Source organism: Artemia sp. Qi Xiang Cuo, chromosome 1 (genome assembly GCF_049724085.1).
Source record: "Artemia sp. Qi Xiang Cuo chromosome 1, ASM4972408v1, whole genome shotgun sequence".
Taxonomy (NCBI): Eukaryota; Metazoa; Arthropoda; class Branchiopoda; order Anostraca; family Artemiidae; genus Artemia; species Artemia sp. Qi Xiang Cuo.
Window position 1 is genome coordinate 68,265,732 of NC_142794.1, and position 15,535 is coordinate 68,281,266.

Consider the following 15,535-nt stretch of genomic DNA (forward strand, 5'->3'; position numbering starts at 1 on the left):
AGGACTGCTCCCTGAGGTAGGCCTTTGGATATTGTCTTTTGGGGTGAAGAGGCTGAACCAACACAAACAATGAAACTTCGCACTTCTATGAAGGATTTAATAAAGGATACTAGCTTAGGAGGTACTCTAAGGTTTGCAAGTTTGTTTAAAAGGATTTGGTGGTTCACATTGTCATAAGCTCCTTCAAAATCTAGGAAAGCTGCCACTAGGAAATTATTTTTTGAGAAAGATTCATTTATTGCATTTGTTAGCAAAATGAAAGCATCTGTTGAGGAGTGGTATTTCCTGAATCCAGTTTGAGTGTGTGGGATCATGTTATTTTTCTCAACAAACCAGAGGAGTCTGTGATAAATCATTTTCTCCATTATTTTCCCCATCACAGGTGTAATCATTATGGGCCTATAAGACTCAGGGTTATCTTTTGGTTTATTTTTCTTTAGGATTGGTAGGAGGGACGAACATTTCCATATATTGGGGAACCTAGAAGATGCCCAAGCGTGATTATAACAATTTAGCAGTTCTTGTTTGTATGAAGGTGTGAGATTCTTTATCCATGTAGGGTGTATATTGTCATAACTACTGCTAGTTTTGGACCTAATATGATGTATTGCATTATTCAAATCCTGGATTGAAAATGGATTAGTTATGTACTCGGATCCTGGGCGTGGTTGGTAACTAGGGTTCATAGGAATTGTGGACAGCTTGCTTTGATTATTTGATGTTAGCTTATTAACAAAAAGAGTTGCAAATAGGTTAGCTTTTTCATTATCATTGTCATAATGGGTATTATTATGTATAAGCTCATACAGGAGTGGGTTGGGAGAAGTCTTTTTCCCACATATGTGGCTCTTACTTTATGTATAATTGGCTCATTTGTTTCTCTGGAGAGATTATTTGCAAAATTATTCCAGTATTTATATTTAGCATCTATTAGTCCTTTTAAGATTAGATTCTGCTTGTAATTTTTTTAAATATGTAGTAGGTGTTGGTTTTTTTTATAAATTCTGTCCTAGCTGCCTTTTTTATCCTCCATTTATTTAGGCACTCATTTGTCCACCATGCTTTAGGAATTTGTTTAGGGAATGTTTTCTTAGGTGTTGTCCTGGGGATAGCATGATTAGCTGTATTTATTAGTAAAAAAGTCAATGCTTCAGCATTTGTGTCAACTGTTGTCTTAGAAATACATGAACTTTGGGTGAAACTTGTAATTTCATCATTTAGCTTATTTTGGAAAATAGACCAATTTGCCTTAGTGTTGATATATTTGGATGTATGAAATACAGTTTCAGCAGGTTCATTTAGGGAGCAAACTATAGCAAAGTGGTCTGTACATAGACTATCAATTTTATTTATGTAAATTTTGTTCAAAAAATTTAAAGACACAATTTGTAGGTCAATTGTGGAGAAATTGCGACTTTTGGGGTTGAAATAAGTATTCAGGTTTGGAGGGGTAGCAACAACTAATTCATTATTATTTGAAGTCATATGCTCAATAAATTTACCAGCTTTATTTGCTGGTTTATTCCCCCAGAAAAGGCTGTGGGCATTGAAATCTCCACAAATAATGATGTTTTTTAACATATTAGAATTATTTATATGATTAAAGAAATCCTTGGCATCTGTAGTTTGGCCATTAGGGTTATAAAAGCTTATTATGTAGGTTTTTAAATTATTCGGCCAAACACTTATACCAATTACATCAACATCATTTTCAAAATCTGGAAAATTGATGCCACAAAATTTTATATTATTATTAACTAATAAAGCTACACCACCTCCTTTTCTCTCTGAAGATCTATCCTTTCTCAGGATAGTATATCCCAGAGACTTAATTTGTTGATTTTGGGTTAAATGAGTTTATTGGATGCAAGCAATATTAATTGAATTATTATTCATAAATGATGTTAGTTCATTTAGCTTATTTTCTGTGAGTGATCTTACATTACATTGGAGTATTGATAAATGTTGTGTTGTTGATTTATTCTTCATATGAATGTGTATCAATGTTCAGCTTTGTTTATAGTAAAGCAAGATCTTTTCTTGCTTGAATGAGCATATCATCTGGGATGTAAATTTTTGCCAATTCTGCAATAATTTTTGTTTTCTGTAGTTGATGTATGTTCATGGCCTGAACTGCATTACAGTTTAGAATGAATAAGGATATATTTGGGGATTGCATTTTTGGTAGTGCATCCTGTTTGTTGGTTAATAGATTGATTCCTGGTAGTGTTTTTGGTTTGTTTCTTCTTGGGAGGGAGGGCCAGGCTGGCCTCATCTCACCGGACAAGGAGGCTTGTTGGCTTGGTGATTGCTTCTGATGGGGATTTGAGCTAGGGGGCTTAGAAGATGGTGTTTTATATGGGGTGCTTGATGCATTGGGGGCATTTGACTTGGGGGTTTTGGTTGGTTTCATTACATGCTTTATTTGGTTTTGTTGGGCAGCATTTGCTTCCATTGCTGCAAAGGGGTATGGTATTGCCTTCTCTGTTGATATTTGGAGTGTTAGAGCTCTTTTCTTGTATGCAGGGCATAATGATTTATTTGTAGATTCATGTGGGCCTTTGCAATTGATGCATATAGGCTGAGTGTTGTTGCAAGTTGTCAGCTCTTTAGGATGGACAGATTTACAATTACTACACTCTTGGAGAATTTCTTTGCATTTGTTTGTTGTGTGTCCAAGTTTGAAACACTTCTGACACTGAATAGGCTTAGGTTTGTATTCCTTGTTTGGTTTTATTTGCACAAATAGTAATAATTTTTCTGGGATATCAATTTTATCCTTCAGTGTGAATAAGAAGGATCTACTAGTTTTTAGGCCATTAGAGTTGGGTTTTCCAAGTTGGGTAACATCCTCAACTGGGATTGTGTTTCCAGCCCTATCTGAAAGGCCTTCTTTTAACTCCTGAGTAGATATCTCTGGGGGAACATTATAAACTACTATTTTTGTTGGTGATTGTTTTGGGTTCCAATTAGATGCAATAATTGGGGTATTCAGAAGGGATTTAAGGTTAATTATTGTATCTGCTGATTTCTGATCTTCTACAGGTATTAGCAGAGATCCATCACGGTTAATGTTAAGAGAGAACATTGATTTTAGCAATTTAAAAATTGCAACTCTTATTGCAGTGATCATTTTTATTTCAAAGGGGGTAGTGGGAGTAATTTTAAGGTAAATTCCTAAGTTTTTGGAGGGAGGATCTTGGGTAGGGAGAGGGGAAATGCTTTTAATTGTGGAGATTTTTTTCCTTTTTTTAGAACTTCTAGAGAGGACCTCTTGAAACCCATTATCATCATTTATAGTTACATTAGCCCCTACACTTATCATTGTCCTATTCTCCGAATTGGAGCTATCATTTGAACTTTGAGAAAGTGTGCTTGACCAGCCAAGATGGGTATCTTTCACTATGGCACATTCACTGGACTTTGATTTGGGATCTGGGGGGAAATTTTTTTTTGTAGGACTTCTAAACATTGCCTATTGGAAAAAGCTTTAAACAGAGAAAAACAAAACTAAGGCAACAAAGGAAAAAGGAATGATATCAAACCGTCTGCACTATACTATGGGGAGGAGAACACCACAGTATAGCCCTGAGGATGAGTTGAGCAGGATTGGTTTGGTATAACTGCTGATTAAAAGCGATAATAATTCACAAGAAAATTTGTTTTAATTTTCTTATAGAGTTGCTGCTGTAACTTCTTCTGTTTCTGTTCCTTTACAGTAGAATGGGACTGGGGGGCTCAAGGAGCATAACTTTGGTTTTCTGCCAGTTGATCTTCAGTCCAACTTTCTAGGCTTCTTCTGAGAGCACCTGGAGAGCTTCGGTGACCTTTTTGACGGTGTTCGCAACTAGCGCTATGTCGTCGGCGAAGTCAGCATCAAAGAGTCTCTGAACTGAAAACCGAACTGAAGGTGATTCGTCGGGCTGGTCATAACATGGTCCATGACGCAGTTACAGAGCTCGGGAGCGGTGGCGCAACTTTACCAAACACTAGTTTTTACTGAGAGTGCAGGACTGCTTCTTTCGTTAATTTTCAAACAGCTTTCTGCCTCATCATACAGCTGCTCAAAATGCTATCAATATTTCGGGAGTAGGCCCGTATTTCTAAGTATGATCAAAAATGAATGGTGATCAACAGAATCGAAGGCAGCCTTAAAGTCCACGAATGCGATGTACGCTTTTCGGTGGAACTCTCGCGTCTTCTCGATCAACTTGCGCATAGTGAAAATTTGCTCCGTCATCGACCTGCTGGGCGTGAACCCTGCTTGTTGGACTCTTTCTACGCAAAAAGTTGGAACGCATGTCCAGGAGTGACATGGCGAATAGTTTACCAGGAACGGGGAGAAGTGTGATCCCACGATAGTTCGAGCAGATTTGACGGCTGCCCTTACGTTTCCAGAGCGGCAATATGATGCCAGCACGCCAGTCGTTCGGTATGCTTTCCGTAATCCCTACAGCTGAGAAGATTAACTGGAGCCACAGAATCATCGCTGCACCCCCGTACTTGAGGAGCTCTGCAGAAATACCACAGACGCCAGGGGCTCGATTATTATTTAACCGTTCTACAGCATTTCGGATCTCAGAGGTGCTAAGAGGTTGTAAATCGAGGTTGTACGTAGCATTGGGTGGGGTCCTAACTGTTTGAAACAGATGTGGGTTAGGATGAAGAATTACTTTGTCATCAAAAATCATTAAAAAATAAATACTCCAGATAAGAAGTTAGGCTACATTGTTATCCAGTATGCTGTTGTTAGAAAGCAAAACACGGCTCACGGCGGAAGTCTTCTCTTCTGTCAGCTCGCGGAGGTGTTTGTACAGGGAGCAGGTGTCTCCTTTCCTTGTAGTAGCATCTTCAAGATCGCTGGCTTTCTTGTCAACAAAGATCTTCCTATAACTGTGCAGTAGGCTATTGCGCAGGCCATTGAGTTGTCTGTACTCTGGCATATTCTTTGCAAAACTGACAGAGTCTATTGGGATATCCAGGGTTTATTCTTGTGTCTGCTGCGGCCAATGGTATTGCCAGCAGAATCGGGTATATCTCTGAAAGACTTTCATGCTACTTTAGGGTCATCCAGAACTTGGAGGCAGCTAAATCGGTTAGAGATATCCGGAGCATACTTCTGTTGCATCTCAGATGTAGCCAGACTACTCAGATCGAACTTGGGAGGCCGTCTTTCTTGTCGTTGCGCTCGCAGGCGTAGCCTCAGCGTGGCGACTACCATCCTATGGTCCGTGTTTCGAAGCTCGGCCGACCTATAAGTCAGACAATTCGTTATTGGCGAGCGCCAGCGACCCGAGATCATAACATTATCGATTATCTCCTTTGTCTGACCGTCGTTACTATAACAAGTGTATTTGTGTGTATCTCGTCTCTGAAAGAGCGTGTTTGAGATCACCAGATTATGGATATTGCAGAGCTGGAGGAGTCTTTGTCCGTTGTCATTCAGTGGATCCGGAGTCACAGGGCCAAGAACACTACTCCACACGCCCTCCCTGTCATTTACCGTCGCGTTGAAGTCTCCCAGTAGAGTGACGATGTCGTGGGGTGGGACTCTAGACAGGGTCACCGAGAGCTCTGCGTAGAATTGATCCTTCACTTCCGCAGGACTCGGATTGGTAGGAGCATAGCATACTATAATTGTCCACTTTCCATGCTTGTCCAGGGGATGAGCCATCAGTATTCTATCTGAAATTTGTTTATAGGAGAGAAGGCATCTCTTGGCTCAGGCGTTCAGCACGAGGCCTACACCATTTGTATTGCTTTTTGGGTCACCAGACCAGATCAGGTGATATCCTTCACCAATATCCTCGGACTCTCTTCCGACAAGGCGGGTCTCTGTAAGACCAACCACAGCTACATTGAAGCGTTTTAGCTCGAGGGCAAGCATTGATTTACCTCCAGGAAAGTTGAGTGTGAGTACGTTCCAGGTGGCGAGTCGTATTCCACCTCGGTCAATAAGATTCATTCGATGGTCTGAAATCAGTCCAGGGACATGATGGGGGCGTGGAAGGTATAAGGGGGTAGGTCATCCGAGGCTGTATCATCGTTTTTCGTTGCGGTAGAATTTTCGGGTTGAGAGCTGCAGGCCCAACCGACCCTAGGCCTGGGATCTAATTAGAGCTAGGACTTGCCTAGATACTGAGAGTCCCTGGGGCGGGCTCCACCCAACTCATTAGGTTGAGGCTGCCCATTAACATGGAGCGTTTAGTTAGGGGAAACCCCATATCCAGAGGTGTGTGGTCAGCAGACATAGTCTGCCTCATTCCGGACGAACTCCATCCGCCTCCAGTTAGTTAGGACTAACCTAGTCCTAACTATTTCACAATCTGCAAAAAATGGCTGGAAACAAAGCAATCCGCCACTTAAAAAAGTCAATATAACTTAGACCTTGATTTTATAAATGTTAATTTTAAGTTTATTTTGATTTTTTCTAGTTCTTCTCGATAACACTTTACAGTCACTGCTAGTTATAGTTTTGGTTTCTATTAAAGGTTAATTGAACCCGTTTAATTAATAATGATTTTATCATTATTAATTTCACACAAAATTGTCCCATGTTAAGCTATTGAGCTGCACTAGCATAACGCGAGATAATGTATTACCTTGAAATAGTATGAAAAGTGCCACGAAAAGCAGCAAAACTAAGTTTGTTTGGAAACGAAAAATTGCGTTCAGATAAAGAGCCATTACTGAACCTGAATTTTTTAGCAACATCAAAAACACCAAATTTAGAGAACTTTTCAATCTGTAAACTGACCTTTTAAGCGACTATTTTGGTTTTTCCTGGGAGATCTCAAACTTCCTTGTAAATACTATGTCCAAAACAGGTAAGACAAAATTTGTTTACGAAAAATTTCCATTTCAGTCAATACATAAAAAAAACAATGTAAAAAAAGTTCAACATCTCAAGTAGATTAAAAACAATAAGAATGATAAATGCAATCAGGCGTCGCAGAATTTATAACGGGTTGAATAAATAAAAACACAAAAACAATTGAGTCGTGCGGGTAAAATAAAACAAAATTTAGTTAAAAAGAAAAGACTATAAAAACGAGTTATTTTAAGATTCATAACAAATATTGCACACTCAGTATTAAAAAGGAAGAGATTCACTTACTTAACACAACAACTGCGGTATGATACAAAATTCTTCTATAACATCCTTCTGCGGAGACTTTTATTGGGGAAAAAATAGGGATTTTGTTGAGGCAAAGCAAGGGAGGGGGAGGGGAGGATTGACTAGGTAAAAGTAAGTTTGGAATAAGGAGGGCAGGGTTGGTAGAACACAACGAAAGGGCGGGTTTGCTTTGTTTTCCTTAAGGATGACCAAATTGTTATTATAATAGTATTATACATGGACAAAACACACACAAATGCAAATTGAAATAAAAAATACCTGTAGAGTAACGTATCAAAATAAAAAAAGGATAAAAAAATAACTATAAAAGGAGTGAGAAAGAGAAAAAAAAACAACTCATAATTGAAAGAACCTAATTGCGCGGTGATGCGGAGAAATACGGACGATGCTGTGTTTGACAGCTTTCTCTGCAGTAATTCAAGTTTAATTATGACGTCAGGAACAAGTTATTTTCTTATAAAATCCCGGTTTTTGTTCCAAGGCAGAAGAAACAAACAAATTTGCCAAATCTAACATAATTAATTCATATTCTTTTTAATTCTTTATTCTTAAGAAGGATAAAAATTACAGAAGCAAAAAGGATTGAATGATGACAGAAAATTGAGTAGAGGTGGGCCAACGCGCGTCTGTTATATTTTCCTCTGTTAGTAACAATCTGAGCGTATACTAGCTGAATTTTTCTATTAATATATGAGGCTAAGCGCTGGCGCACGCTTGGAAGAAATTTAGTAATAGAAATACCAAATCAGTGGAGAGAATCCAGAAGAGGATAATAAAACCGTTCCACAGAAGAGGAGAACTAGAACCAGTAATTCTAATTCACCTACGTTAAGAGAAGGGTCAATATCTGATAAAGAAGTATCAACGAGAGAAAACATATTAAAAAGACCAGTTTTAGTACGGCTTGTAAGAAACAAGTCATCAGCATAGACAAGATATGAAATACGTATAAGAAATACCCTATAGCCAAGTAGCTCAAATCATAACTAGGACACGGGAAATGCATATTTTGAATATAGTGGGAGATAAAACCCAACCTTGCCTTAAACCTCTTTTCATTTTAATAATGTTTTTGGCACCGATTTCAACCGAAAAAAAGAATTAAAATACTAATGATGAAGAAGTATTAGAACCGAAAGACTAGCACCATTAACATAAAGAGCAGAAAAGGCTGACTATGACATATGCTATCAAATGCTTTTGATAGATATAAAGCACAAATATAAATGCCCTTTCCCTTAGAAAAAAATTTTATGAAGCAAAGAATATAATACACGACGCGCATCCTGACAGCCTGCTTCAGGCCGAAAACGAAACTGGTTGTTTCCCTCATACATATTATTAGTCACAGAGGGTAGAAGCTGATATTCAAGAACTTTACTTAGAGTGCATGAGACAGTAATTGGTTGGTAAGAAGAGTAATGTAAAGGTTATTTTCCTTTCTTTAAAGTTGATGAAACAGTACAACGATGAAAACTCTTAGTTACAGTAGATATACAAACGCATCTAGAAAAGTAAATGCTCCATAAGGGGGGGGGGGGGAACAACCTAATTTAGAAAAAACATCAGAACCAACATTATCTGACTTAACTTTCTTAATAGTTTCAACTATAGAAGAGAGATATATAGGAATACAAAGGCGTTGAGATAGGGGGTACAATAATGATTCTAGGCGTTAAATCTATAGCCCAAATTTATTTCTAAAGTAACAAAGAAACTAACGAAAAAACCGGTGTGTTCTCGAATTACACAGCGTGAACTTGAGTGAGTGGCACATAATCCACAAGTACCAAAATTCCTTCCCCTTACAGAAATTAAAAAAATAAAACTCAAATAAAATTCTCAAATTTGGAAACCCTTATTTTCCACGGGGGAGGGGGGTATTTTCTGGGGGGTTGGGGGTATCTTCCAGGAGGGTAAACGCCGACCACCACGAAAAATAGCATAAAGGACACGAATATACACGGTAAAGAATGTACACGGTGATTATTAACAGAGAAAATAGACCAGTAATGGTTATACCAAGCAAATGGTGGAAGACAACCACTACTTAATTCATCATTTCCAATCGTTTCAGAACTAGTGACTTTTTGTCAATCTCGCTTTGATGCAGGAAAATTCATACCGCCGTATCGCATTGACGTAAGATATTTTTATATTCAGTGTGCGTCTTACGCTTGGGCTAAAAATAAAAAATCCACAATGCTGTCTATTGCATTCATTCCATGTTCTTAACCAAAATTTCGCTTTATTTTTTAAATTCTTTAAATTAGGATCCAGAGACCAAACAAGTTTACGCGTATTAATCTAACTCGTTGCAGTGGCACAGCTGCTGCCTCAACTCTTTTTAGACAATTAAACTATTTGATTATAATAAAGATCAATGTCCTTTTTGCAATCCGCTGGCACAGTGCATTGGAGCAGATAATAGGGAACACATACGGTTGTCAACAAGTATAAACATAGAAGGAGGAAATTCCGCCTTCTTCAAGTTACTTTTTTCAAACCTCCTGGAAGACTGGGGTACTCATCAATATTTTTACAGCTTGAACTAAGCGTAGGTGTCAATGAAATATGTCGATGGTCTAAATCTTGTGCTTCAACATGTACAGACGTAGTCATACTAAGTGAGTGAATAATATGATCAATATTGCTTTCACTACCTGCATGGTGAATGTAGGAAAACGGATGGGATTCAAGTATTACTTGATAAGATGGAAAGCGGTCCACTAGCTGATCACACCCTTACTAACGATGGATTCACATCCGTGTTTAGGTCTCCAGTGACTATAAAATTAAGAGAATAAGAAAGTATTTTAGCCACTAGAAACTTCAGCGTGTTATATGCTTTAGCACATTGGGTCAGTGATCTGGTAGTGATCATCATAAGGCAGATAGAAATTGATGAAGTGTTGCCCATGCGGATAGCCAAGAAAAACTTATCGGAGTGAAAAGTTACTGGAGAAGCCACGTTCAGATGACGCTTAAAAACACAAGCTAACCCATCGGATGGACAGCCTCTTGTGACTTTTGTAGCGGTAAAAAACACATAATTGTGGGGGCTCTGGCATAAAAAATTAATGCTAAGTCTGTAAGAAGATGCTCCTGCAGACATATAAGATCAAATTCATTTGAGGCCTCATCGATAACGAAGTTCTTATCTTTTGTGTCATTGATACTCGAAGATATTTTATGAAAATGCACAGTCATTGCGGAAGAGAAGGATGCAGCATTCGTTCCTTAACTACTAAATAGAAAGACTGTATGAAGTATGTTTGTTTTTTTTTTGCTACAGTTAGCACACTCAGGATCAATTCTACACAGACTATACTTCGTAAAAAGATGTGGCCCTGAACATCTAGCGCATTTCGAAAGATCACTGGAGCAAGAGCTTTGAAACTGGTCATAGGACCGCAAATTGAAGCAGCACTTAGGTAATTACTTAGATTCATGAACTCAAAACAGTTCATATCCCATTTTGATTCTATCTTTAAAATAAGTGGATTTAGCAAAAGAATCTTCAAACTCAAGCGGAACTGACATAGCCTGACCCAGTCAATTCGCGCTTTTTATTCTATGCTGCCTCACAATATAGGCAAGGTCATCAACAACTGGAATCTCCGTAAATCCCAAAAATTGTTTGGATCTTACTTTAACCGTAACGCCAGAATTAAAGTTCTAAACTGATGAACACGTTTACAGTTGCGGATCTATCTGTGTTGACTTACTTTCAGTCATTAATAGGTTTTACACTGCAAACTAGTCCATGTCCAGCTATTTGGTCAAAAACGGTTTACATTTAAGTGAATCTGAAAGCTCTAAAGGCATTTTAGAAACAATGACCATAGAATGAGTATCAATTGCTGAGGTTGGTATCAATTGGTATAAGGACATTTAAATTTGAAAACAAAGAAGCATAAGCCATGACAGGGATGCACGGAACCTCGATAGGTCTTTTTATCACAAATGTTGGCGTAATAATTTTGCTACTGTCAAGAGATCGTAATAGAGTAATAATCTCACTAAAATGGCTCGAAAGCGCATTATTTCCTTTACGCAATGGACAATCCAATTCGGGTTCACAAATTTCCCACAATAAAGCTGTCTTTTCAAATATCTTCCTCAATTCCGCTTAATAAATTGCTTTGAAACAAATTCAGCATCTGATAATATATAAGTTCTGGCATTTCGCCTGTGTTGAGGATTCCTTTTCGAAGGTGAAAAATATAAGTGACTTTCTATTGGGCTACTTTTTAGATTTGTGTAATTTAAGTCTAAGACAGTTAAATCGTCAGAAAATTGCAATCTATCCGAGAAATCAACTCCTCGGGCGTTTATCACTGCAGGGAACAAAAACGGACCTAAAAGGGCTTCCTGAGGCACACCATTGTAAAATTGGAGAGGATCAGAATATAACTTATGGGATTTGCCGACTTGGCTTCTATCAGAGAGGAAAAAAGTAACTATGACTCATTAGCTATGAGCTCCTTTAACAGTTTTTCTACCAATGCATTTGGTTTATTAGATCAAAATCTTTTTTTAAGTCCACTGCTATGATGTTAAGCAGCTATAAGGTTTTTAGTGCCTTTTAGATATTGTATCCATAACATGATGGATGTAGGATTTCAAGAATGATGGATTTTCGGTAATCTGGAAACTTAATTTTATGGATTACCTAAGATCACCATTTGGAGCTTCACTTTCAACCACTCTGCTAAAAAACTGTCATATAATTTGAAGAAAACAGGACTAGTTGTAATGAGTTGAACACGGTCAAAATCTTACTTGTTACATTTTTCTTCACATGGTCAAAAAATTTAATTTCTGATTTTTTAGGAACTTTCATGTAGAATTAACTTCATTAAAGAGCAAGGAAAAAGGTTCTGAAAGACTGCCGGCAAAGGTTTTAATTAATTCCATCGACATTTTTAGAAGGCAAGGGCGGCACTTTTTATGTTCTTAATTTTTGGCCCCGCATCTAAGGGACAAATAGTGAGGAAGTTGAGAGGTCAAATTATAAGGAGTGTCTTGAGAGACGGGTGGCAGACTTTGTATCATGGAAGAAAGCAATTTGTTCAGGTCAATGGGTGTAACTAAGGGCTCTTTTTCGATATGGGAATCAATTTTATTTTGAGCTTTCCCTCAATGCAGTCTTTAGATTTACTTCATCTTCGTCCTCAACATGTACCGTAAGTTTCAACTTAACACCCTTAGCCGTTCAGAGGCATTGCTGATACGCCCTTTTAACAACCCACTTACGGATAGTGTATTTTGATTTAATTCAAAGTCCTCCAAACACTGAAAGCTTCATTTTAATACCCTTGGCCTTCAAGACTCAAGATCAAACATGCCAACCTTTCCCAATAAAAAAAAAACTGTATGTAAATGATGGGCAAATTGCATTATTTGCAGTCGTTGTTTTATGCGGTTAGGGGGGGGGGGGGGGGGGGTCATGTCATTCCCGAACAAAATGATTATCTCAAGATTTAATCAGATATTTTCCGGCAAAAAACTGCCTAAGGATGCAGACGCTCCTCTTCCGTGCAAAACTATTCAAAGCTTTACTCTTTACCCCCTCTCATATAGTTTTGATTTCCTTAAAATTTATTTCTTACGACCTGTTCCTACCCGATTCGGAGACGACCTGTCTTTTGTTGGCCCTAGATAGGTGGTCAAAAGGCACAGTCTTTGGCAATCGGTCATCCTTCGCTCTTTAAACGTGCCCTAGCCGTCTTAATGTTTCTTTCATAATAGGCAAATAATTTAATATCCATTGATTTGGGAGTAATAGGGATTCAACGTTACTAGCGCCACTTTTAGTGCTGCTTTGCGTACAAGAACTAGAAAAAAAAATCATACTTATTTAAATCTATTAAAATTTAAATTCTCCTTAAAGGTCACATTTTCTTTGCATCTTTTGAAAGTAGTCCGAGTTCTTTTATTTTTAAACTCTTTCTGGACTGTAAAATAGTTATGGGTAGATTGGTATGAAGAATACCAATAGAGGCTAGTTAAGAAAAATTGAATTATTAGGCCTATTTGGCAGAGGTATTTTTTTCGTTATTTTTTTTTCGGTGCATAGTGAACCAGAAGTAGATAAAAAAATAAATATAATGAATACTGCTGACAATTGTATTCAGTTTTTATAATTAGCTTCATAACACTAGCATTACAATACTTATTATTTTTAAACATGAACTTTAGGTTTTCTTAGATTAGCTTCGCATATTATTTGAAACCTATTATTACTTTTTAGGTTCGCCATGCCCGTCACGAGATCATCTGCTTACGTAACGATTTGAAAAACTTGATGACCCAGTTCGAAGACAATCTTTTCAAGCTGCATAGTTTGACAAGAAGCAGTCCCGAAGATCTGCAAGGAATATCACCAGGAGAAATCCCCTTTGCCCGAGTCTCTTCTGTTGAAAATATGTCGCCCGCTTTTATTGACGGACTTGTTGAAGGGGATGAGATCATCAATTTAGGTTCAATTACCGAGAAAAACTTTAAATCAATGAAAGATATTTCGGAGGTTGTTTTTAGAAGCGTTGATAAAGAAGTCTTTTTGACTGTTCAAAGAAAAGGAAGACATTTTAAGGTTATCTTAAGACCACGAAGGTGGTCTGGGAAAGGTCTTCTTGGCTGCGTAATTGTACCGATTGAACATCCTGAACCAGAAAGATGATTTCCCCTTTTGCTTCAAATCAGACTTGGTCGCTTTTTCTGTTTGATTTTGTAAATTCCTCTGTCTTCTAATTAAATAGTTAATTTAAAAGTTTTTTTTCGCCGAGAGGAATAATTATTTATAACGAAGTCCATTATTAGCAGAGGCGTAATTTCGTCAAAATCTGGGGGGGGGGGGTCAGAGTAGGAGCCGATTTTCTCAAGTTAAGTGAAAAATGAAATAGAGCCATAGTACCAAAAAGCAAAGGTAATCTAAAGGAAACTGATCTGTTTCTGTGTATGCTTGAATTAGTTTTGACAAGATTCTTGAAGACACTAAATTTCAGCTGAGGGGGCAGTTGCCCCCCTGTCCTATAGCAAATAACGCCCCTGATCGCTAGTCATACAAGAAACTACAACACTAATTTTTAATTTCTACACTCGGATTGTTTTTTATTTTCTTCTTAAATTAAGAAAAAGTAGCCTAGCTGTCCAACTTGGAGCAGTAATTCATAATTTGCTGTATTTCTGTTCAGGACCGTAATACAGAAATAGCGCTTAGAATGAAAGCTCGTACAAGATTAAAAATTATGATTTTATTCCCATTTGTTATGTTGCAATGACAATAAATCGTTGCAATAATTCATATCTTTGTACCATCGGAAAAAATACATGTACGGCTATACAACAAATTTATCTACACTCCTACAGTTGTCATCTGGTATTGTCAAAAATATCTTTTGCTTCGTTGATTTTTGCAGCCAAGTACGGAGATCCACCTCTGTCTGGATGATTGGCCAACATAATCCTTTTGTGGGCCTCCTAAATATACAAGGTATCTAATTAAAAACGGAGAAATCTGTTAAGTCCAAAATTATTATTTGCTCATACACAAAACATACATAGCATAAATCAAGCTTGGCTTGATAAGTGAACAATAATAAAAATGAGTGAACTGGAGATATTTAAAAAATATATATATCTTTAAAATAGGAATATCAATAAGACAATGAAATTTCGGAGAACGGCCAAAAAAAAAATGTTGATCTTTATAATGACAAAAAGAAGCTGAAAAAGTTACAACCTACAATAGGGTTTTTTACCAAATCTTTGGATATAAATATAGAAATAATTATCTGCATCCGATAGCCTGTTAACTATAAAAAATTAATCAATATGCTTTGCTTTAGCTTTATATTTAAATTGAAGTAGTAAAGGACATCTTGTCAAAAGATGTCAGAATTGAATTTAAGCTGGTTTCAGGTGTAACAATAAGACATTAAGCGCTGAATATATCACTTTTTTACTAATCCTAATGAATAGCTTCTTGGAAGATGAAAGGCTTATAATGCCAAACACTTGATGAGAGCAAATAGAATGTAAAGAACCAAAAGCTTATGTATGATGATCAAAACTCAATTTATCTCTTCTTTGAACAATTAGACAGTGAATTCTGTTAGACTTGAAGCCGAAAGACAATGATCACGAGCATTGTAACAACAAATGTCTGTCATCAAGGCGATTTTACCAAATACGAATACAAATTTAATTTTCTATGTCAAGCTTGACAGTAGAGAAACACCACGTGGATAACATAGTGACTTCGTATGACAAAGTAATGAAAACTGATGATTTAAAAGAAATGTTAATCCATTGTACAAAACACATAAATAAATCAGTCAAAACTTAGTAAAAAAAGACAAAAAAATAAAAATAAATAAATTAATGACTAGT

At 37.2% G+C, this 15,535-nt stretch overlaps 2 protein-coding genes across 5 annotated transcripts in view; one reads left to right on the forward strand and one right to left on the reverse strand.

The window, feature by feature from the left end:
- The window catches only part of LOC148956640 (26S proteasome non-ATPase regulatory subunit 9), a 32,546-nt gene extending 18,630 nt beyond the window's left edge, over window positions 1-13,916 (forward strand). For all 4 annotated transcript variants that reach the window (XM_089086410.1, XM_089086430.1, XM_089086421.1 and 1 more), the window contains exon 3: window positions 13,395-13,916. In XM_089086410.1, coding sequence (XP_088942536.1) covers window positions 13,395-13,823 — 429 coding nt within the window. In that variant the 3' untranslated portion in view covers window positions 13,824-13,916. The remainder of the gene's footprint in view (window positions 1-13,394) is intronic.
- A 461-nt stretch (window positions 13,917-14,377) lies between these two features.
- LOC148956641 (mitochondrial import inner membrane translocase subunit TIM14) overlaps window positions 14,378-15,535 on the reverse strand; it is a 68,827-nt gene continuing 67,669 nt past the window's right edge. The window contains exon 4 of the mRNA XM_089091555.1: window positions 14,378-14,623. Within this exon, the coding sequence (XP_088947681.1) occupies window positions 14,516-14,623 (108 nt within the window). The 3' untranslated portion in view covers window positions 14,378-14,515. The remainder of the gene's footprint in view (window positions 14,624-15,535) is intronic.